The sequence below is a fragment of the Diadema setosum genome, chromosome 16 (assembly GCF_964275005.1).
Source record: "Diadema setosum chromosome 16, eeDiaSeto1, whole genome shotgun sequence".
NCBI classification, from domain to species: domain Eukaryota; kingdom Metazoa; phylum Echinodermata; class Echinoidea; order Diadematoida; family Diadematidae; genus Diadema; species Diadema setosum.
In genome coordinates, this window is record NC_092700.1 from 6,615,274 (window position 1) to 6,638,244 (window position 22,971).

At 35.8% G+C, this 22,971-nt stretch overlaps 1 protein-coding gene across 1 annotated transcript; it reads right to left on the minus strand.

The window, feature by feature from the left end:
* Positions 1-2,468: 2,468 nt before the first annotated feature.
* Positions 2,469-19,808, minus strand: LOC140239568 (alpha-2,8-sialyltransferase 8E-like). The gene is made up of 6 exons (XM_072319400.1): positions 19,609-19,808; positions 14,224-14,322; positions 13,639-13,764; positions 10,712-10,862; positions 5,299-5,414; positions 2,469-2,562 (listed from the first exon to the last, which is right to left on the minus strand). Exons 1-6 carry the CDS (start codon positions 19,806-19,808, stop codon positions 2,469-2,471), a joined length of 786 nt encoding a protein of 261 aa, XP_072175501.1.
* Between the last annotated feature and the right edge of the window lie 3,163 nt (positions 19,809-22,971).

Genomic DNA, 22,971 nt, shown 5'->3' on the forward strand with positions numbered 1-22,971 from the left:
AAATAAAAGGGATGAATGATGAATAATGGATTCAGCAGGTTTTGGAAACAAGCTCTTCAATTGAAGGATACAAGAAAAAAAGTTGGAATTAATTCACGTTGCATGAAAGCACATTTTGATGGCAAACACTTAAAGAAAAACGAAACAATAGTCTTGAAGGGGGAAACGGCGAGGAACAGGAGCATAATCAAAATCATATGCTGGAGAAAAAGACAGAGAGAGAGCTTACGACGATAAAACTCAATAAAAAGATTTGACTATTACAATTAATCGAATGCAGCGCGAAAATCTCTTATCATGAAACAGATTTTCAAGAGTCTGTGTTACATGCCATCGTAGTAACATGCACGGTATCATGCACGATGAGAAGATTACCTTGGCATAGTGACACCGCAAAGCCCTTACATCAGATATTTGTCTCCAGCTGAATTTTCGTGCCAAAATTGATTTTGTTGGCTAAATTTGTCAATTTGGGGCAGCTAATTAAGTGAACCATTTTTTTCCGAGCCGATCTTCAGCCGCCATTTTCAATTTCAAAATGGCCGCCATATTTTTTTTAAAAAGGTTATCGTCCTTTATCTGTACTTATAAGGGATGGAAACCATATAAAATGGTACATTACCCATATTTCTGATACAATAAATTTCATGTGAATCATCACTTTTGTTACACCTCATCAGGCTTGGCGGCGATCTTGAATTTCAATATGGCCTCCAATTCAGAATAGGTTTTGTCCAGTATCTCGTCTGAATGATGAAAATCCTTTCAAATGGAGATCTACCTATGTTTGTGACACCACATATTTTATCTATAAATCATCAACATCTGGCTTGAGACCGACTCTACGCAAAAAAAAAAAAGGCTCACGAGACCGACGCTACACAAGCAAAGCCCACGAGACCGACGCTACGCAAAAGAAGCTCACGAGACCGACACTGCATAAGAGAAGCTCAAGAGACCGACACTAGGCGAAGAAAGGTCGCGAGACCGACACTAGGCGAAGAAAGGTCACGAGACCGACACTAGGCAAAGAAGACCCACGAGACCATCAGAATGCACAGCGCCATCTCTTGAAACCAATGAAGAGTGCATAGAGGGCGTCCTGATAGTGGCATAACGAAGAAACGAGTGATGAGCAAGGGAGTTGCGAAGGTGGTACCCTGGTAAGATTTTAATATTAAAGAATCACTGCAATTCAGATGAGATTTCTTGCATATAATTGCTGTCGTGTTTTTTTTTTTTCTCAATGGACAATATGTTTTCTCGCTTACAAAATTACATTGAAGTGTGTAGCTTTACAGTATGAGAGTATATTTTATGCCTTTTTGCAACTTAAAAATTTCAGTTTATAGACCACTTCCGGGCTTATTAAGCTGACCAAAAAAAAAAAAAAGGCCTTAACAGGAATTTTCTCGAGCCACTTCTGGCTTCCATCAGCGGCCAGGCAAAGGAAGAAGAAGAAGAAAAACCAGGCTTCCACACAATACATTCGGCTGCGAAAAAAATGGTTTCTTTCCAAATAAAAATGAACAAAAATTAAAGGGGGCGAATGCACTCATGGTTCTTCATGTATGTTATGTATGAAATTTGGAAGAATTGCTATTTTTAGCTTATACAGGTAAAAGAACATTCTCATACCAAGAAACATCAAAGTTAATTGCTCTTTTTTTTATTTTGGGTGATTAAAGCAAATTACATATTTATACAGCTGATATATGAGATTTTTGTCATTTTTGTGCATGAAATGAATAAGAAATTGTGAGAGCATGACATCTTCAACTTAATGAAGAGATGTAGAAAACTTGTCTTTCAATAATAATCATAGACTTTTTTGATCAGACAAAAAGTGGTTAGTACATGAGTTAAGAACGCATTAAACCTATTCAAGTAAAGACCAAGTGTGTTTGTTTGTTTGTTTGTTTGTTTGTTTTTTCGGGAGGGAATGTTTTCGTCTTTAAAGTTATATATTGGTTAAATTCATTAAAGCTTATCGTGCGATGTGCCTGGCTGATTCCGTCTGCTGATTATTGCTTATCACCTCATCACCACGAGTGGTCTCCATCATTTGCCTGTTACTCGGGTGAAGTGGTGACAGGGGGACCCACTTCACCGGGCTGGCATCCTGCTCCTTGCGATGAATGAATTACTATATCTTTTACCATGTCTACGTGTATGAGTCGTGGATAACACACACGGGACCTCCATTTTGTCCTGTCTGAGGGACACAGTGTTTTGCCTCTTAGAGGGAGGTATGGTTAGACTCGTGATCGAACCCTTGGGTCTGAAGGCACACGCGCTACCGTCTGAGCCATATTTCACCGCCCAGTCAGTCAGTAGTTCTTATCTTTAAATATTCATGAAAGTCTTATGTAATTTTGCCTTCTATTTCAGTCGTTTTACTCTTATCTACAACTGAAGTGGCCGACTTGTTATATTAGTTTCCTCAATGATGGAAGGTGTGATGACTCTTACCTCGAGCTAATAATACTGGGATTCATTGTAGTCAAATTACTCCTAGACCCAGCGTCATCCTTGAATGGTCCTAACGTTGCTAGGTTGCAGCTTGAAAAACAAAACGACAACAACAAAAGACACAATCAAACAATCAAATAATGAAATCAGACACTGAAGGACGGAGAGCTATTACTGTTGAATGTTTCGGGAAGTTGTAGAGGGTTTAAGTTGTATGCCAGAGAGGAAAACATTCCACTTTAATTTGCAGATGTACTTGCAGATACCAGATTCTCAAACTTTTCTTTAGTACCACCTCATCATTTCAAACACTGCTTATTCTAAAGTCACGTATAATTATATATATATGATGTTATATATATATATATATATATATATATATATACACTCAGCAACGAAAAAAAAAGAAAGTAAACACTTTTTAAAGTTAATATTTTTCATAGAAGATTTTGATAAAAATCAATGTTTCACATACCATATCAAAGATTATTTAATTGGCTATCAGCCTGGTAGGTTTAAACAAAGGGAAATTTTACGCATGAGTGAAGACATTCTTTTGTGTCCTCCAAGGCAGAAAAGTAAAAATTGCAGAATTGGACATATTGAAATTCATTTGCAAATGCCCTCCAAGATATCAAATGATAACAAAAGACCAACTTAACGCAATGAGAGACATGAGTGAAACAGCAGAAATAATTTTCCGTTCCCTTGTTTCCCTTTACATTCAAAACAAAAACATAGTGGGGAAACAAGGTGAACATAAGCATGTTCTATCAATTCAAACTTTAAATGACACAGGGAGTAAGCCGGTGAGATGATAAAATCGACAGAATTTCTTCATTTTACCTTTTAATTAAGGAATTTAAGAATGCATGAGACAAATTCAAGAACCAAATAAATTTCAAATTTTGTTAACTTGGAATAACGTTTCAATTCTAACTTTCTTTGTTACCATAATTTTTTTTTTTTTTGTTTTATGTCTTTTGACTTCGGATTTGACAGAAGATTCTCTATTTTCCCCCATTATACTTTTGCTTTTCTTTATCTTTGGAAGGTTACAGAGACATAATAGAGATCATAGGTTGATTTGTGCAAATTTAATTTGTGTTGAATTTATCTTTTGTTCTCATTATCATATGGAAGAGCAAATACGCTTGAATAACAACTTGTCTATTTTGTAATTTTTACTTTCGTGCCTTGGAAGAGAAAAAACGATTGTGTTCACTCATGCGTAAAATAAACTTTTCTTTGACCTACTAGGTTGATAGCTAATTAAATTACCTTTAACATGGTATATAAAACACCATTTTTAGCCAGATAGTCTATGAGAAAGATGGACTTGAAAAAGTATTTACTTTTTTGGCTGTGTATTATATATATATATATATATATATATATATATATATATATATATGGTTCCATAACAGGCCGAAATTTGACTCAACAATGAAGGACAGCAGCAGATCGTCAGCACAAGCACGGCTTGACTTGGCTGTTACGGCCTCTTGGGGAACTGATCCAAGGTTTGCCTCTGACAACAAAAAAAACCCCAAAAACGTAGACTTTTGCAATGTTTCAATACGTTGAGGGAGAAAGAGCATAATGACACAATAGAGCTGCCGCGCGCGTGCAGCATGTGTATTCGATGTTTGAATTCTGAAGGGTTCGATATCTAAATCTAATTGGTCTGATATGTGTAACTATGCAGCTGTAATTCTGTATCTATAAATGTCATGAATGTAGTAAGCTCTCTAATTTGTTGTCTTGTGTAATATAGTACCATGGCAACAGGAGAATACATCACAGAATGACTAGAACTTTAATTGAAATTGAATAAAAATGAATATGAATAAAACAATTAAAAATATATTGATTTAATCACTTCACTAAATTTCTTCATAGATATTATCTTTCAAAAAAAAAATTATCGTTACCATGGCAACAGTGATAAAGTATGATTGACACTTTATCTGTGATTGAATTAGTTATTCGAAATCTATGAATTTAGTCACATTTTTTATTTCAATATTGTCTAACTGAAAGTATTAGTATTCCATTTCAAAGATATCCCATTGCTATGCCAGCAGGAAAAGATCTTTGAAGCAAAAAGAATTTTGAAGCTCTCAATATAAAATCTACTCAGAATAAATCAGTCTGCATGTGTGCTGAATTGGGTGCTTTAAGGCAAAACTGAACAACTGGTCTGATATTTCTGACTATGTTGCTGTAACTCAAAATATTTAAGAGGATAGAAAGCTTTCAATTCAATTCAAATAAATCCTTTTTTCCATTCAGCAAACTATGTTGGGGACTGCAATGAGGGGACTGCATTCTACAAGCTCTGCTTTTTAGCAGTCCCCTCCATTTCCAGCAATATTGCTTATGCATTTACCACAGTGATATAACAGTTGTTGTTGTTTTTTTTGTATCTCTGTTGATAATTTACCTGTATCTTTTTACAATGTTATTTCTGTTCATCGCATTGTGGTACTGATTTTCTGACATCTGTGTATATGAATGTTTCATTGTACTTCCAATTATTTTGTTTGTTGGAAATGAAATAAATCAATTTGAACTTGAATTGATGAACAAACGAAAAAAAAAAAACTACAAACACCGCTTCTGATATAGGACAACATGATCTAGAATTGACTTTTGCACTATATACTCTACATTGCATGAGGTTCGCCATCTCGTTACGTTATTTTTGTTTCCCTTCTGCCAACAACAGCCAAAATGTAGCAAAAGCCAAGCATATTGTTTTTCAGCGGACTGTATGGGAGACAAATAAACGACATTGCGTTGACGTGTAAAGTCTTTTCTTACCGAAAGATGAAATCATTGCTGTCTATTGTCGTACCACAACGGCTCCCTTTCAGTACTCCACTGTTTCCAACGATGGCGCATGACTTGAATCGTTCCGTCAGGGTAAAAGGATTCGTCTTGGAAGGTATAAAACACAAACAACATAATAGTGATCACTGATATTTGAACACATAAATACGTATGCAATCATTTTATAGCATTTACAATGAGATAAAATCAATAATCATATGACAAACTGTTTGTCTGATTGTTTGCTTGCTTGCTTTCATTTTCCATAATGAGAAGATGGCTGGATAGCCCATATTATTCAGTTGCACTTGCTGGACTTCAATGCGGTCCAGCTGGATGTGAGGGAGACCACTTTAACGGGTTTAGGCACCCTGCTCTTTGCGATAACTGAAATATCAACTGGTTGTTTTACGTACATTGGTTGTGAATCTCTCACACACGGGACCTCCATTTTATGTCAAATCCGAGGGACAGAGCGTTTAGCCTCATGCGTTTATATATATATATATATATATATATATATATATATATATATATATACATATATATACATACATATATATATATATATATATATATATATATATATATACATATATATATGTGTGTGTGTGTGTGTGTGTGTACAACTTACTAAATAACTAGAAAAGCACTCTGACAGCACAGACCTCCGCCAAGCAGTTACTTTCCACCGATGATCTTCCGAAAGCTCTTTGGGCTCTTCCATAAACTGATAGACATCAGTAATTTCCAACCATGCTGAAAAATCGCCCGATGCTGAAAAATCGCCCTAAAAATCTCTTCGGGAAGAGCAAGATCATCGGTGGAAGGTAGCTGCTTGGGGAGGTCTGCGCTCTAAGAGTGCTTTTCTAGTTAATTGATGTTGATAAGTATGTGTTTACCAAACCTCACTTCGACGTTAGTGTACAATTGACTGGTTTTCGTCTCTAAATGTCATGTTTTGGAAAATACTCTGCGCTAGATCTGTCAAATAACTCCGCACTGTCGATTGGCGCGTATAATATTCCTCCTTTTCATAGCAACCGCCAGTGCTCTCATAGCACGCATCCTCTCTTTCCTGGAAATATCGTGTTGCGGCGTAGTTTGCATAATAGCAACGAATATCTTCAAAACTCTGGAGGGCAAAGATTCACAAAAGCTGTGATGGAGGACGCCATCATTTGTCGCATTATGATGACATATTTGATAAAAATTAGCAAAATACATGGTCATTTTGAAACAACATTATAATGATAATAATGATAATAATAATAATAAACGATACATTTATTAGGCGCTTGATATGGATGTTTCTAAGCGCACGGTCTACGGGAAAATTAAGATTTAATCCAAAATAATACAAAAATACAAAAATATTAAAAACTTCATGTAATTCAAACAACAGATACAATGTAAAAATACAATGAATGAATACTGCAAATCAAAATCACTGTGCTTCCCCATCGACCAACCCACAACTCGGCCAGTTCAGAGGACTGAAGTCCTACTAAAGTGCATTGGCTATAATTTTGATTAGGGATTTCCCCGCTCGAACTGAAACTTTACCGGATGTTTGTGACCATGAAGACAAAATCAATAGGAGTGACTTTATTCTTAGAGGTATACCCCTTGAAAGGACTAAAGAAAGATGGCGTTGTTAATATTAACGAGTCATGACGAGAACACCTCGTCTAAACCGGAACTCACCGTTTTGAATGTTCACACAAGAAGCAGGATCTATGTCCATTAATTAATGCATGGCAACAGCAAAATAATACTATCTATCAGTTATCATGAGGAACATGTCTGAAAGCTTGCAACTTTACTGCCAGACAGTGGTTGCTCAGAATATTTATACAAGGGATTAACTTTGCAGATAAGCATATTGGCTAGTATAAGCAAATAGAATCAAGACAAAGCGGTGACGTAACCCTATAGTCATGCTGGTAAAGCAGTGTTTTACTCGAGTTTGTCTTAGACGGACTGAATTCCTAATAGGTTGATATAATTATACGAAAAGATGTTAGGAGATACTGAAGACAACTTTCAGAAATATGTTTTCATATAAAACTACGCAAACTAAAGAAACTATAAATCGCGTGATTGTTGAGGTATTATCAAGTCGGTAGAAAGGACAAAAAGGAAACAAATTATAGCTTAGATACGCTTTTTAAGCACTTTTATAGAATATTTGGTATTCCAATTTTAAACGAAAATATGTCCGATTGATCGATTACTTATTCTTTTAATTCCTTTGATATGTCAACAAATCAGCCACTAAAGGAATGGAAATAATCAATCAAATCAAATGACTAAAAAGATAGCGGTGCTGACCTTTTATTCTGAATGATTTTCTTAAACTTTTTTTTTGTGTAAATCGTTTATATATAAGTATACAACATTGCTTAATATAACCTTAGGTGGTAGTACTTTACTAACTGACATGACAAAAGATATGATTAGTCCCTTATTCGTGAAGAAAGGAATTCCCGCTGATCCAAACAAGTATCGTTAAATCACGTTGCTGAGCTGTTTATGAAAACTGCTTTCAGGTTTATTGAACAGTAGATGCTGTCTTTGAAAGATGTCCATATGATAGGATATTATGAAGAGGTTGAATTCCAGGAAGGATGTTCTACTTTTGATAATATTTTTGTTTTATACTCGTTTATGGATTTGCGTTTTCTGAGAGGAAAACCCTGTATTGTGATTTGTTGATTACAAAAGGGTAATTATTTCATAGTTAAAAGATCGGCTTTATGGCTGAAACTATCCGAACACAACATTGATGGCATATTCTTCAAATTTATTTAGAATTATTACAATTCATCCTGTGAAGCAAAGTATAGCAATAATAATTCACAACATTTATATAACGCATTATCATATGAAATGTGTCTAAGCGCTAAACGCTAAGTAAAGTGTAATGAAAGACAGAGATGAATCTCCCTTGCAATACTTCCTGTCAAGCAAGGAGAACATTTGTTCCTCATTCTTTTTGCATTTTCTCTGTCAGAGTGGCTTCAGCCAATTCCTTTCTGACCAATATGATGCAATTGAATTATTGCCAAAAATTTAACTGTTTTTGGCTGTCAATGGGGCTAACTGGTGTATTTTAAATTGCATATTTTGTTATATACTGATGATACACCGCTACTACCGTCTATCATCTTCAGGTAACTTAAAGTGTATGTAATTTTATGCTCTTCATGACGTTCTGATGATTAATGGTCAGTAGGACCTACATGTTAATGTAGACATAATTAAGATTGTTACATCCCCTAAAAGTTGGTTCTCAGAGATAACTGAAATAAACTTTATTAACGTTATATCAGATAAATTGAATTAGATTACATATTTAGAAAGAAAAGAAAACTGTTATAATTATGAAAACTCCCAATTAAATGTCTCGTTCAATTCTATTTTTTTCATTTTGCAACTCATCGTTTACGAGTATTTACCAAACTTATGCAAGGATTTATGGAGACCAACGTCTTTGCCAAGTTTTTGATAAGCAAACAATCGGTGATGAAAAGTGTATTTCCTTTCCATGTGTGCATCTTTTGAAATGGGAAAAAACAAAATATTTTCAAAAGCAATTAATCGACCTCCCGAAAGAAAAGAAAATATTGAAGATTTTTTTTTTTTTGTAATTTGTCCACATTTTTGAAACCTTCAGTTTTTTTTTTCTTTAAATCGTAGTGATTTGATTAATCATATTTATGACTGCGCTTTGCGTTTCTTTCTCTCATTCTCTTATAAATAGATATTTTGTTCATATTCAAAATGATACTTTGGGAGTTTGGCGCGGTGTGAAATGATTGTGTCATTGCGACATCTATGATGGAGTGAAAGAGGATTCAATAAAAACTGTCAAAAGAAATATATCTATATCTATAGAGGGTCACTTGTGTGGTTGAACACTAAAGTTTAGCAGGAGGAAGCAACATTTCAAGTAAAAGAAATGTATCGTAAGTTGGAGACATAAGCTCAGAGCATGAGAAATTCGAACTCAAATTGGAGATTTTGATAAAGATAATGTCCCCAAAGCGGGACACTCAAAAGTTGGAGAGCAGAAATCTTTCGATTGATATTCTTAATTCTAAAGACACGTTAACTATAGCGTGTTATGTGAAGAGATGGCCCGGTTCGGGTATATTCGAGAATAACCGTATCGAATTGTATACAACTTTATCACTTATCTCTATACACACACTACAGCCAACGAATCTCCACTGGAGTCAACCGTTACTGGTAACCGGATACCAGAGGTAACCGGATGCCAGAGGTTACTGGTAACTGGATGCCAGAGGCTGAACTTTGTTTTACCGTTTGCCAAATGTGTTTTTTTTTTAAATCTTTTCACTCTAATTCAAGGGTGCTGAATCTGAATCTGGATGATGCAACTCTTGTATCCTTAAGGGTTTTGAGATATTCAAAATGGCCGCCAAAATTGCCGAATGGCTGAATCCGAATCTGGTTGATGCAATTCTTGAATTCTTGAAATTTTTGAAATATCAAAGATTTCTGATATCTATTTTGAATTTTTCAAAAACTTGAATGATGCAAGACTTGCATCACCCAGATTCGGATTCTCAGTTTTTTACAATTTATAATGAAATACTTAATATTAGAATTTCAGTTTTTGGCGGCCATTTTGGATATCTTAAAGACGTGTGGGATGCAAGAGTTCTTTTGTCCAGATTCGGATTCAGCACCCTCGAAATAGGTTAAGAACATCACTTTTCTACATTTTTCACTGTTTTAAGAGAAATGTATTGGAATTCCATTTCTGGCGGCTATCGTGAATATTTTAAAATCCTCAAGAATGCAATTTGCATCATCCAGATTTGGATTCAGCATCCTGCGATAAAACTGCATTTTTTTTAAGGAAATATATTGCAATTTCAGATTTTGGCGGCCATTTTGGCGGCCAGTTTGAATATCTCAAAAACGTCTGGGATGTAAGAGGTTTTTCATTTCCAAATTCGGATTCAGCACCCTCAAAATAGGGTTAGAACATCGATTTTTCACATTTTTCACTGTTTCAAAAGAAATATAATTTATGGGAATTTTCATTTTTGGCGGCCATCTTGAATATCTCAAAACACTCAAGGATACAATAGTTACATTATCCAGATTCGGATTCAGCGCCCTCGAAATAGGGTAAAACCATCAAAAAACATCGGGCAGACGGTAAAACGAGTTTAGGCCCAAAATCTTATTTTGGCGCCAAGACTAATGAGCGTATAGGCTACGCTTCTTTTGGGCAAAGAAGCGCAAATAAAGCCTTTCACTTATACGGGCGCTACTCGTGGGGTTTTGAGTGTACCCTTGTGGGTAACGATAGTCGAAGCAACCATGACTCCCAACGTTCCCAAGTTTTACACCAAATGTAACTCACCTTCGGTAGCCTGTTGAAGAAATCGTTTGATATGGTGACTTTCGTCTTGTCTCTGAATACATATTTAATCTTCTCCTGACGCTTGACGTTTGTTTGAGTCATCACCAGGTACTCTCCACTGAGTTTCTGATGAAAATTAGTCATTTCAGTTCTGGGCGTAAATGAAAACACAGATAAAAAGGTGAAACATCAGTCATTTTGAGGAGTAGCTTCAGGATGACACCAGAGTACATGCAGGTGTATATTTCGAAAGACTTTACGCACATTGTATTCCGTTTTGGCGGTATCGTCTTAAAAAAGGAGACGCAAACCCAAAGAGCAATGAGGATTGACTGAAAGCAGCAACATTAATAGAACACATCAGTGAAAGTTTGAGGAAAATCGGACAATCGATGCAAAAGTTATGAATTTTTAAAGTTTTGGTGTTGGAACCGCTGGATGAGGAGACTACTAGAGGTTATGACGTATGAGTGGACAACAAAACAAAGAAAATATAAAGAAAATTCAACAAAAATTCACTTTTCTAGCATTATGAAAGAGCACTTGACTAACCGCTTTCAGTAAGCAGGGGGAATGATTGCTACCCTTAACATAAAAAAAGAAAATTATATATGTCATTATCAAGTTGATGGAATTTGTAATTTTCATGAAAAAATGAATTTTTGTGGAATTTTCTTTATATTTTCTTTATATTGTTGTCCAATCATACGTCATAATCACTAGTAGTCTCCTCATCCAGCAGTTCCAACACCAAAACTTTAAAAATTCATAACTTTTGCATCTATTGTCCGATTTTCCTCAAACTTTAACTGATGTGTTCTACTAATGTTGCTGCTTTCACTCAATCCACATTGCTCTTTGGGTTTGCGTTCCCTTTAATGACCTTTAAACCTTCCACCAAACTCTTTGCACTTGAATGGGGGCAATAACATTATCAATGGAATCACTCTTCAGCTGCAATGAATGTGAAATGTTAAAAGAGAATATATTGAAGGTACTGTTTACCATTAAAAATGTTCGGGATATCATGTTTCATGCATATGTGTCGATCAGTTGTATCTTAAAACATTCTACCATATACAAATTTCGCAATAAAGCCTAAAATATAAGGAGATATCACTATTTTTCCCATTAAACCATACCTGTAGACGGTTTATTCTAGAAACAATCTTATCACAATTTTTGTTCACATTTTGGATATTTCACAATACTTAACATTGATTATACTAATTCGAATTTTTCCACTGATTCTCTCTCCCCTTAACTCACCTTTCAGAACTACATGTATATATTTTAAAGCACTAAAGCCGGGTTTTCGTTTCATCTGCACTGATGTATAACGCCTTTAAGAATAAGTTTATATCACATGTTTATTACAGAAAATGTCATTTTTCGCTATTTTCTCAAAAGGAAGGTGAATATTATCAATAGACATCGAAACGATAGCAAAACCTGATTTCATCTATTGCAGACAGAAATCTTTTCAAGGTTTTGGATACTGACATGTGTTCTTTCCACATTTACTTTATACATTCAACTCTTTTGGCAAGTGTTTGGACCAATAATACTGAAAGTTGGCTCTGCTTTCTACACAAGTTAAAGGGATGGTATAGTATTGGTGGAGATGAAGATAGGGCTTCTCACTTTTTGCGATATTATGAAATAGTACAGAACATGCCATTCTAAGAGGAATTCTAAAGTTTATTTGATGAAAATCGGTTTTGAAATGGCTAAGGCATCCAAAAACAAAGTAAAACAAAGCAATCGTAATAAAAGGTGGGTCCCACCTTTTATTATCATTGCTCTGTTTTGGATATGTTTGTTTGTTTGTTTGTTTGTTCATTTTCCGTCTGAGAAGATGGCTGGATAGCCCATATTCAGCTACGTTAAGCTGGTCTTCCATGGGGTCCAGTTGGATGTGAGGTGGGACCACTTCACCGGGTTAAACACCCTGCTCTTTGCGATGAATAAATGAAGTGGGATCTTTTATAAGCATGAGTTGTTACTCTCTCATACACGGGACCTCCATTTTATGTCCTATCCGAGGGACAGAGTGTTTTGCCTCTTGCTAGAGGGGACGGTATGCTCACACACAACATTGCTCAGTCCAGACTCGGGTTCGAACCCGGGCCGCGTGATCGTGAGGCAGACGCGCTATGTCCGACTGAGCCGACTGAGCCAACTCACCGCCCTAATATCGCAGCCATTTCAAAACCAATTTTCGTCAAATAAATTTGAATTTCTCTTTCAATAGATGCTCCTTCACATTTCGTAAGTGGTTTCTCATTACCTCATAAAAGAAAAATGTTAGAAACCTGAACTAGGTCTCAATCAAAACTATACAATTACTTTAAGGTTGACAAAATTATATTAAAAATACTTTTCAGAATCAGTAAAAAGGACACATGGACTTATAATTTTTGTCTATTCAAAAGCATACGGACGAGCATCAAAGTATTGGACATGCAAAGTGCTACATTCTGGAATTAAAAGTATACTGATGAATATTTCTAACCATGAAATAAAGAAATTCTGTCAAATTTCTGTTTTGAATATTAATTCAGTTACTTAAGTTATGCCATTGACGTTGTTTCAAAAAATATTAAGTTGTGTTCAGACTAACAAGCATTGTAATCTGAATGATATAATCTACTTTTCAGATTTATGAATGAAATACCAACCATTTTGAAGTACTTTTGAGGGACTATAATGATTTTAGGTTTCTTGTTCCCGAAAGACTTTAAATGCTTCGTCATGACAAAAATTGCAATACCTTCAACAATATTCAAGTCGCACATGGGCAAAAGTTTATGTATATCTAAGACGATCTAACACGCATAAGGCAAGAATGTAACCCAGCTGAAAATACGATCAGAGAGAAACAATAAGGGTGGTTAGATATTAAAGTGATTACAAAGCTTCCTTACCTCAATGCATCAATGTTGGTGACATTGATTGTCCAGTTTTTCATTAACAGTGTTTCGTAGAGATAAAGTTGTTGATCACCCGTGTCTTTGAAATTCCACAAGGCACCAGTAAGAGCATTTTCCGGTCTGAAATGCAGCGCAAACATTGGATAACCATAATCGGACTGATGTCATTTTTTTAACTGTATCCAGTTCTATCGTGGATCTGCGCTCAAGACAACCAGGCCAACGTCATAGTTTCTCATATTGCTGATTTATATGAAGAATTCGACCACAAAACTTCGTTTTAACGGGAGTCCACTGTACACACACACATATATATATATATATATAGAGAGAGAGAGAGAGAGAACCAATAGACCGATGTAAAGTCATTGGACGTCGCTGTCTTTGCATGATATGACACGACAGTTTAACGCTATAAATATGTATATATTGATTCAACAAAACAGGAAAGTTGAGACACTAGGCACAGCTTATCAAAATAATCCCAGACTACATGGCTGTTACACGTTTGTGCACAGACAACATGAATTTTGGAATACTTCCCTAATGAAATATGCATATGAAAAAATAAAGTCTTACGTATTCTTCCCTTTCAGCTTCGTGCTGGAAACCTTGGAAACCTTCGTGACCGTCTTGTTTTCTGTACCTGTGCCATTGCCATCTGACAATAGACAGGTGCTGTTCGGGATTGCAATGAACAAAAAAAAAAAAAAGAGATTAATTTATACCTGCTCTGCCGCAATGTTTCAGACAATAGAAAAACACGAAACCAAGTTGACTTTCAGCAAGAGGCAAACTGAAGCAGGAGTTATACGGATAAGAAGTTAAAAGAACATTTGAATATACGGTATAGTATATATATATATATATATATATATATATATATATATATATATATAACAAAACTGGAACAAAGTTCACGCTGTATCTACCAACGATTTATTTCTGTACACAAATTTTCCAGCGACTCGCTCTTTCTCAAGTGTTGATACTGAGAGAACAATGTTCCAGTTTTGTTTTATATCTTTTTATCTTGCCAACACGTGGACAACCTACTATATATATATATATATATATATATATATATATACATATATATATATATATATATCATGATTATTGGTGCATGTTTTCTTCTAAACAAACACATAATAAGCACAACTGTATTCAGTAACGTATTACTAATAATTTTCTGGTACATATATCAGAATATATCGTACATAATCCAAATACAAGCTTTTTAGGTGATGGGCATCTGATATGCTCACAGCTTTGAAGAGAACTGATTTTAGATCACTTAATGGATAAAAGGAGAAGATAAGAATGATTACCCTAACAATGAAATAATTCAGTTTGTATCAAAATTAAAGAGACAACAAGCCCTCTCCTTTTAGTACAGTGATATAGTCTACTTTCTATTAAAGGACAAGATCACCTTCATAGACATGTGGATTGAGTGAATGCAGCAATATTAATAGAACACATCAGCAAGAGTTTGAGGAAAATTGGACAATCCGTTTAAAAGTTACAAAGTTTCTGCTTAGTCACTGCTGGATGAGAAGACTACGACAGCTTGTGATGTCACATGTGTACAACTATATAAAGAAAGTATAAGTAAAATTCAAGATATTTTCACTTTTCTCTCATAATAAAAGAACACTTGACTTTCTTCTTTCAGAAGGCAAGGGGAATAATATTACCTTTAACATTGTTTAACATAATGTCAATGATTAGTCGAAGAATGTGCATTTCTTTCAAAAAGTAACATTTTTTTGAAATTCTCTTTATATTTTCCTTATATCGTTGTACGCATGTGACATCATACGCTCTAGTAGTCTTCTCATCCAGCAGTGATTATGCAGATACTTTTAAAATACACAACTTTTGAACGGATTGTCCGACTTTCCCCAAACTTTCGCTGATGTCTTCTACAAAATTACTGCATTCACTCAGTTCACATGTATATGAAGGTGGACTTGTCCTTTGAGGACATTGTGAGTGTAATTGTTCGAGGACATATTGTATTACGATGCGGGGTTGTGCCTTTCTAGCAAAATACTGAATAAACGAGAGAAAATGGCACGCCGTCAACAGGAGTCAGGCGTGCAAACGTGTCACATAGGGATATATTCATAATATGGTTTTCATAAAGCCATATTCAATATTCCAAATACCTCATGCAATCGAATTTCAAGAGAAGGTCTGCAATGCTAAATTATGATACAATAAACTATTTCAATTTCCTTCAAGCAATGCGTCACCTGCCGTAAGTAGTAATGTGATGTTTGCTATCTTTATCGGAAGAATGATTCTTGTTATCTATGTTATATGATCAAAACCCATACACCTCTTCTATATTGTTATATATATTCTATTTTGACTTTTCAGTTTCTAATCTTCTAATTTGTGTTATAACACCAGCTATAGCGATAGAGTTACAGCTGAATATACTTAATACGTATAGTTTCATTGCAAACTAGCCTAGTGTGTATGTTGGGTTTTGGGGGGGGGGGTTGGGGGTGGGGGGTAAAGGTAAAAGAAATATTTTTGTAGTAGTTTGACGGATACTAATATGTGCGTTGCTTTGTTTTAATAATAATAATACATTACATTTCAATTTATTTTTCATATTTCTCACATATATCACAATAAAGTATATGAATACGAAAATTATACAAAACATAATTCAGATAAGACTTCATCAGAATGTACAGAAGTTTAATTTGGTATAAACACGAGGTCTGTATGCATGCTAATTACACTGTGGTCATAATGTGAAAAAAATATGATGGGGCCTGCGTAAAAGCATTAGCTTGTACAGCCGCAGGTCCCGAGAGTAATCAGATTAGGGGAAGTTTAAAGTACGGATGTTTTTTTAAGACCAACTATATCTGGTGAAACCGATTAGAACAAACAAAACAAAAAATCCAATTAAATATATGTCACTAAATAAAAATACAGAAAACAGAAAACAGAAAGGTCACATGTTGCAGCAGTGAACAACAACTGCAGAGATTCAAGGGGTGTGTTGCAGAGTATAGACAATGGCGTAATTGTATGTCATAAATACATAAGTAGAAGGTGGGATAATGAGATTTGTCGTGAATGTAAACAATACCGAAAGCTCAGAAGTAACATTCCAGCATGGGTCCTAAAACCAAGCATTCCGTGTGACCATAGTAACCGACAGCTGTCACGCGCGAGAGTTTCGATAACCGAGTGGAACAATAGGTGCATGAACAGCGCAACAGGCAGACTGTTCAAAAATAGTGTTCATGGTTAGGATCCCGCCGGACTAAGGTGGGATAGACAAGGGGTAACATGTAAAGAGCAACAAGAACTATACACTATGCATGCCGTACAATGTAGCTGCTAAGAAGATATTGCTTCAGTTTTCGTTTGAATGAGGTTACAGTGGTACAACTTACAAGTTCCATAGGGAGTTCGTTCCAATATTTGGGCCCAGCGAACATAATGGTTTTTTTCGCGAAAATTGTTCGGGTACGTGGAAGGTGATATGCGTAACGTTGACGAGTTGGATAATCATGAACTGTATGATTTCTTGTAAACATTTGGGAAAATACGTCTGGTAATTGGCCAGTTGAAAATTGAAACATAAACAGGCCGACGTTGTAATAAAATAACTCGGGAATTTTCCAAATTTTATTACTTACAAAAAGTTCGTTCGTGTGGGATAAATATCCAGTGTGGTTAACAATTCTAACAGCTCGTTTTTGTACAAGAAATAACGAATCGATAAGATAGAAGCATTTCCCCACGCCAGAATCCCATAGTTGAGATAGGGAGATATCAAAGTTGGATATATGCTCTGTAGAATATTACTTGGAAAATAATAGCTAAGTTTGTTAAGAACCCCGGTATTTCTAGCAATAATTCTGCTTACATAATTAACATGGGTTCTCCAAGATAAATCACTATCGATATAAAGACCCAAAAATTTTGTATTGTTGACCTGTGACAGATCAATGTTGTTTATCTTGACAGAGAGAGGTAACACAGGTAGCGAATTACTGAAGTAACACAGGTAGCGCATTACATTGTAATGCGCTTGATATAATGTTTCTAAGCGCACAGGGAAAAGACGAAAGTAAAGATGAAAAATGAGGGAAAACAGACAGATCAAAACACAAATAAGAATAACATGACATAAATCAATGTGTACCGGTCATTAAACACATACAATAATTGAATTACACTCAGCACATTAACTTAGGCATTGTTAGGGAAACAATCAATATGGGAAAAGATGAGTTTTAAGAAGTGCCTTAAATGGTTCTATTGATAGGGCTTGTCGTATATGAATGGGTAGATTGTTCCAAAGCTTGGGTGCAATAACCAACACGATAACCGCGAATGAGCGTTCTCCGTAGCGTGTCTTAGTGCGAGGTCCGGGTAACAGTTGAAGATGGGCAGTAGCATGGGAGCGCAGACGTCTAGATGCAGAAGAAGTTGATGAGGCGCGCGCCGGAAGCAGTTTTGGATTGGGGGGGCAAACATTGGAGGGGGCTCAAGATTAGACCATGCATATGTTACACAATATACACATACACACACACACACACGCACACATATCTACTATATATATATATATATATATATATATATATATATATATATATACATATATATATATATATACATATACATGTATATATAAAGTGGCGTACGGTGGGTCGAAACATGGGGGGAACCATAAAGTAATTTTGACGGTCTGTATGCTTGTGCGTGTGTGCGTGAGCAATAATGGGACTACAATACATTACGGAATGTGGTACATTCAACAAGCAGTCATTGAGGAACATTGTAAGTTTTCCTTACATGGGTTATGGAATGACGGTGTGAAACGATCGACAAATTATATACTGTCAGCAACATAAGGTGAATGGCATAGCATAACAATAAAATGCGAGCGAGCGAAGCGAGCGAGCTTGAAAATTTTGATATTCTACAGTTCCAAAACTGGAGTTTTAATTGTAGCTACATATTTCGCTTTGAAATAAATGGGGGCGCATCGGGCGCAACTGCTGGCAATTACTGGCAGCAACATTAGGAGAATGGCATAACGATTCAATGCGAGCGAGCTTGAGAATTTTGACATTTTACAGTCCCAAAACTCCCGTTTGTAGCTATATCTTTCGCTTTGGAAATTAAGGGGGGGCATCGGACGCAACTGCTGGCAATTACTGGCAGCAACATTAGGAGAGTGGCATAACGATTCAATGCGAGCGAGCGAAGCGAGCGAGCTTGAAAATTTTGACATTTTACAGTCCCAAAACTCCCGTTTGTAGCTATATTTATCTTTCGCTTTGGAAATTAAGGGGTGGGGGCATCGGGCGCAACTACTGGCAATTACTGTCAGCAACATTAGGAGAATGGCATAACGATTCAATGCGAGCGAGCGAGGCGAGCGAGCTTGAAAATTTTGACATTCTAGAGTCCAACAACTGCCGTCGTAGCTATGTTTTTCGCTTTAGAAATTAAGGGGGAGGCGCACCGGGCTCAACTGCTGGATGCGAGCGAGCGAAGCGAGCAAGCTTGAAAATTTTGACATTTTACAGTCCAAAAGCTGCCGTTTGTAGCCATATTTTTTCCCTTTTATTCATATATATACATATTTATTTTATTTTCTTTGTTTTTTCATTTATTTTTATTATCATTATTATTTTTTTTTTTTTGGGGGGGGGGGGGCTTTTTGGGGGGGCAAAAATGCGTTTTGCCTCCCCACTTTTTGGATTGGGGGGGCGGCCGCCCCCCCTGCCCCCCCACTTCCGGCGCCTATGTCGGAGAGAGACTAGGTTCTGTAGGTATGAAGGGGCTTGGTTATGGATAGCTTTGTAGACAAGGAGAACTTTCCAATTCAATTCAGCTTTATCTGCTCTTGGGATCACAATTCTTTTGTTTTTCTTACAGCGAGAAGACATAGGAATTTCTCATTAACTTTACCAATTTGGAATGACTGATAATTCGTCGCCACCGAAATCCCTCAGGTGTTGTTCGAGCTCGCCCTCTTTCTGGCTGCGAATCGGTTCTTTCACGACGGGTGGAGTGCCAGTAGAAGAGATCAGCACACACAAACACACAATGAAGCTGAGAGAGAATAGATATCCAATGAACAACGCGTTGTTTTTGGCACCACTACGCATCTTGCTCAATGAAGAATCTGGATTCTTGACTCTGGAATCTTGAATTTGATCCTCCTGTTTACACATAGAATAAGGAATTGGTTACTTCATGGATTCCTAGACACATCAACATTTTCCATACCGTTTTCATAAGGCTATACGCAGGCATAAATGGGAAGTCATTCGATATTCGAAATTTCCCCTATGCCATGTACATCTAACCCCAGATTGTTGTGCATTGGCCTAAATAATGACGAACACAGCGCTCAGAGTCAATTCAGTCAAAAATAGAAAGGAGGCCTACCTTTTACATTATAGTCAGCGATTGGCAAAATCCGATGATTAAAAAAAATCCTTATCCCCGCCAAACCTCACCGCTCTTCATTCATTATTGTATTGTCTGATTTTGGTATTTTTTACAAGCCTGAAGAAGGAATGGAATTATAAACTATAGAATTTGTCGGGATGTTTTTCTCGTGACATTCAACATGCGAAAAATGACCCATTACCGTCGACATTACAGCATTGACTGTCTCGGGAATAATCAGGCATACCAGAAAATTATCCCCTGTGACATTTGAATTAGGAACGGGGTCATTTGCATAGATTATGACAATCGTAATGAGGATACACAGAGTTGAACGTGTCATCACTTTGGAGGTGCGAACAAAGCCCAGTGCCTTGTGGATCATAAATATTTCACTGTCTAATTGTGTAACCACGAGTTTTTGCTGCACCTTGAATAAGGGGAAAGTGCAATTGGCGCGACTAGCGCGGCATTTCGACGCGCGCAAATGTCGTTGCCATAACAGCAGCCTCGAAAAGTGGCTCGCTTCATGCATTACTTGTTCTTGTGATGAGGATCACCGAGTTTGGGATCATATATCGGAAAGCTTTGGCCATACTTTCTGATGAATAAATGATATTAACACCAAACGCTGCAAGAGGCTTCCACGTTTGAAAATACTATGTATATTATTTTCATCATCAGTGCGTTGGTGCTTTATGGGGGGGGGGGAGGTTGCCTTTAAAAGTGAAAGGCTTTTAAGGGCTGGAATATTGATTCGATTTACGTGGATTCGATTAACTTCATTTTTCGTCCAACAAAAAGAGTGACACAGAATACAAAACATCCATGAAACAATAATATTGTTTGATCGATTAAAATAACATAACGCCATGTGAATCGTAGAGTAGGCCTATACACTTGAGTAGAATAACACCTATGCATGCCTTGAAGGTTTACAGAAAAGCATGGATAAGAGTGGCCCACTAAAAAGCAGGGCTTTTAACCCTATAAAGCTCATTCGCCACTCCTTCGCCCTTAATCCAATTTTAACCAAATTTGGTGGCTTTTCCTAAAATCTTATTATGAACATTTTGATATATGATTTAGCAATATCTAATATTGCTGGTTGCCATGGCAACCATAAACTGTAAACCACTTCAGTCAGATTTTGCGTATTTTTCTGTTCCAATTCCAATTTACAATATTGTAATGTATGAAATGGGCGTTTCTTAGCTGAAATTTGCTGAAGAAGCAAAATGTGAAGTAATGGCCCTGAAATGTTTTTCCTATTATTTCCTTTGTTTTTTCTGACAACGGCATAAAACAATAGATATAATAGAGATACTTGAAAATAACAGTATTTTCCAAAGATTGCCATTGTATTTTGTGTCATTTTGATTCCTTCACCCAAGTTATACCTCTAATATCATTTGTTTATCACATTATCAATCTGCAAACTTAAAATTCCAATATTATGGGAATGTGAAATATAACTATGCATGTACCTATCCCAAACAATACATGACAGGTCTCATAATGTATTTCTTTATTTTGTTATGAATAGCGCCCTCATGTGGTGACCTTGAGAAATTTCAACCATAACAAATAATAAGCTTTGACTTGCACATCTTGTGGCAAATATGAAAAATATTGGTCTATGATAAAACATATATACTGGGGATAAAGAAATTATACAGAAAAATCATGTTTTTAGCATATTTCCTATGTATTTCTTTATATCTTGTGAATAGCGCCCTCTATGAGTGACCTTGAAAAAATTCAAGTATGCGGTCATGTGCCAAATATGCAAATTCAGGGTATAATCTAATAAGGTTCAACATGAAGGCAGTATTCATTCACTATGATTGAGCAGCCTGAACATCTCTAACAGTAATGATAATAATAATGATGATGATGATGATGATAATGATTCACATTTTTAATCTATCAATATCACAAGGGCAGGTACCAGATGTTATGAAAATATCAAAAATAGTTCCAATTTTTAAAAAGGGTAATAGGGAAGAATTGAATAATTACAGACCTATTTCTCTTTTGCCTAATATATCTAAAATATTAGAAAAGATAATATATTCTCGAGTTATAGATTTTTTAAATAGAAATGACATTTTGTCAAAATATCAATTTGGATTTCGCAAGAAACATAGCACAGCACATGCAATATTATCTTTCACTGAAAAAGTATCTCAAGCAATTGATAAGTTTCAACATACTGCAGGAATCTTCCTGGACCTCTCCAAGGCCTTCGACACGATTAACCACGACATTCTTCTTTATAAACTTAATCATTATGGTATACGTGGGAAGGCCTTGGAGTGGTTCAGAAGCTATTTGAAAGACAGAAAACAATTTGTTTGTATAAACAATGAAAAATCTTCTTTGCGCTCAGTTGATTGTGGAGTTCCACAAGGAAGTATACTAGGGCCGTTACTTTTTATTATCTACATCAATGATTTTCCAAAATCTTCAAATGTTCTTTCTTTTATATTATTTGCAGATGATTCTAATCTTTTCTTTTCTCATTCAAATCCTCATACATTAGTTGATGTCATGAATATAGAATTGAACAAGATAATGCAATGGCTAAGAGCAAATAGATTATCGCTTAATTTGCAGAAAACAAATGTGATGTTGTTTAGTAATACCCTTGATAAATTGCCACATGATATAATTTTTGAAAATGAAGTGATAAAACAGGTTTATTCTGTCAGATTTCTTGGTGTAACTGTAGACAGTAAGCTTTCTTGGAAACAGCATATAGATTGTATATGCCGCACTATTTCCAGTAACATAGGAGTAATTAATAAAGTAAAGTTTTGTTTTTCTGTTAAAAAGTTGCTAATGTTATATTCAACGTTAATTTTACCTTATTTA

Excerpts from the sequence above, each read along its gene's own strand:
- LOC140239568 (XM_072319400.1), bottom strand. The coding sequence starts at position 19,808 with ATGCGTAGTGGTGCCAAAAACAACGCGTTGTTCATTGGATATCTATTC. Across the intron at positions 13,765-14,223 it reads AAGCTGAAAGGGAAGAATAC|ACCGGAAAATGCTCTTACTG; the intron begins GTAAGACTTTAT and ends GCTGCATTTCAG. Across the intron at positions 5,415-10,711 it reads TCTTCAACAGGCTACCGAAG|ACGAATCCTTTTACCCTGAC; the intron begins GTGAGTTACATT and ends ATACCTTCCAAG.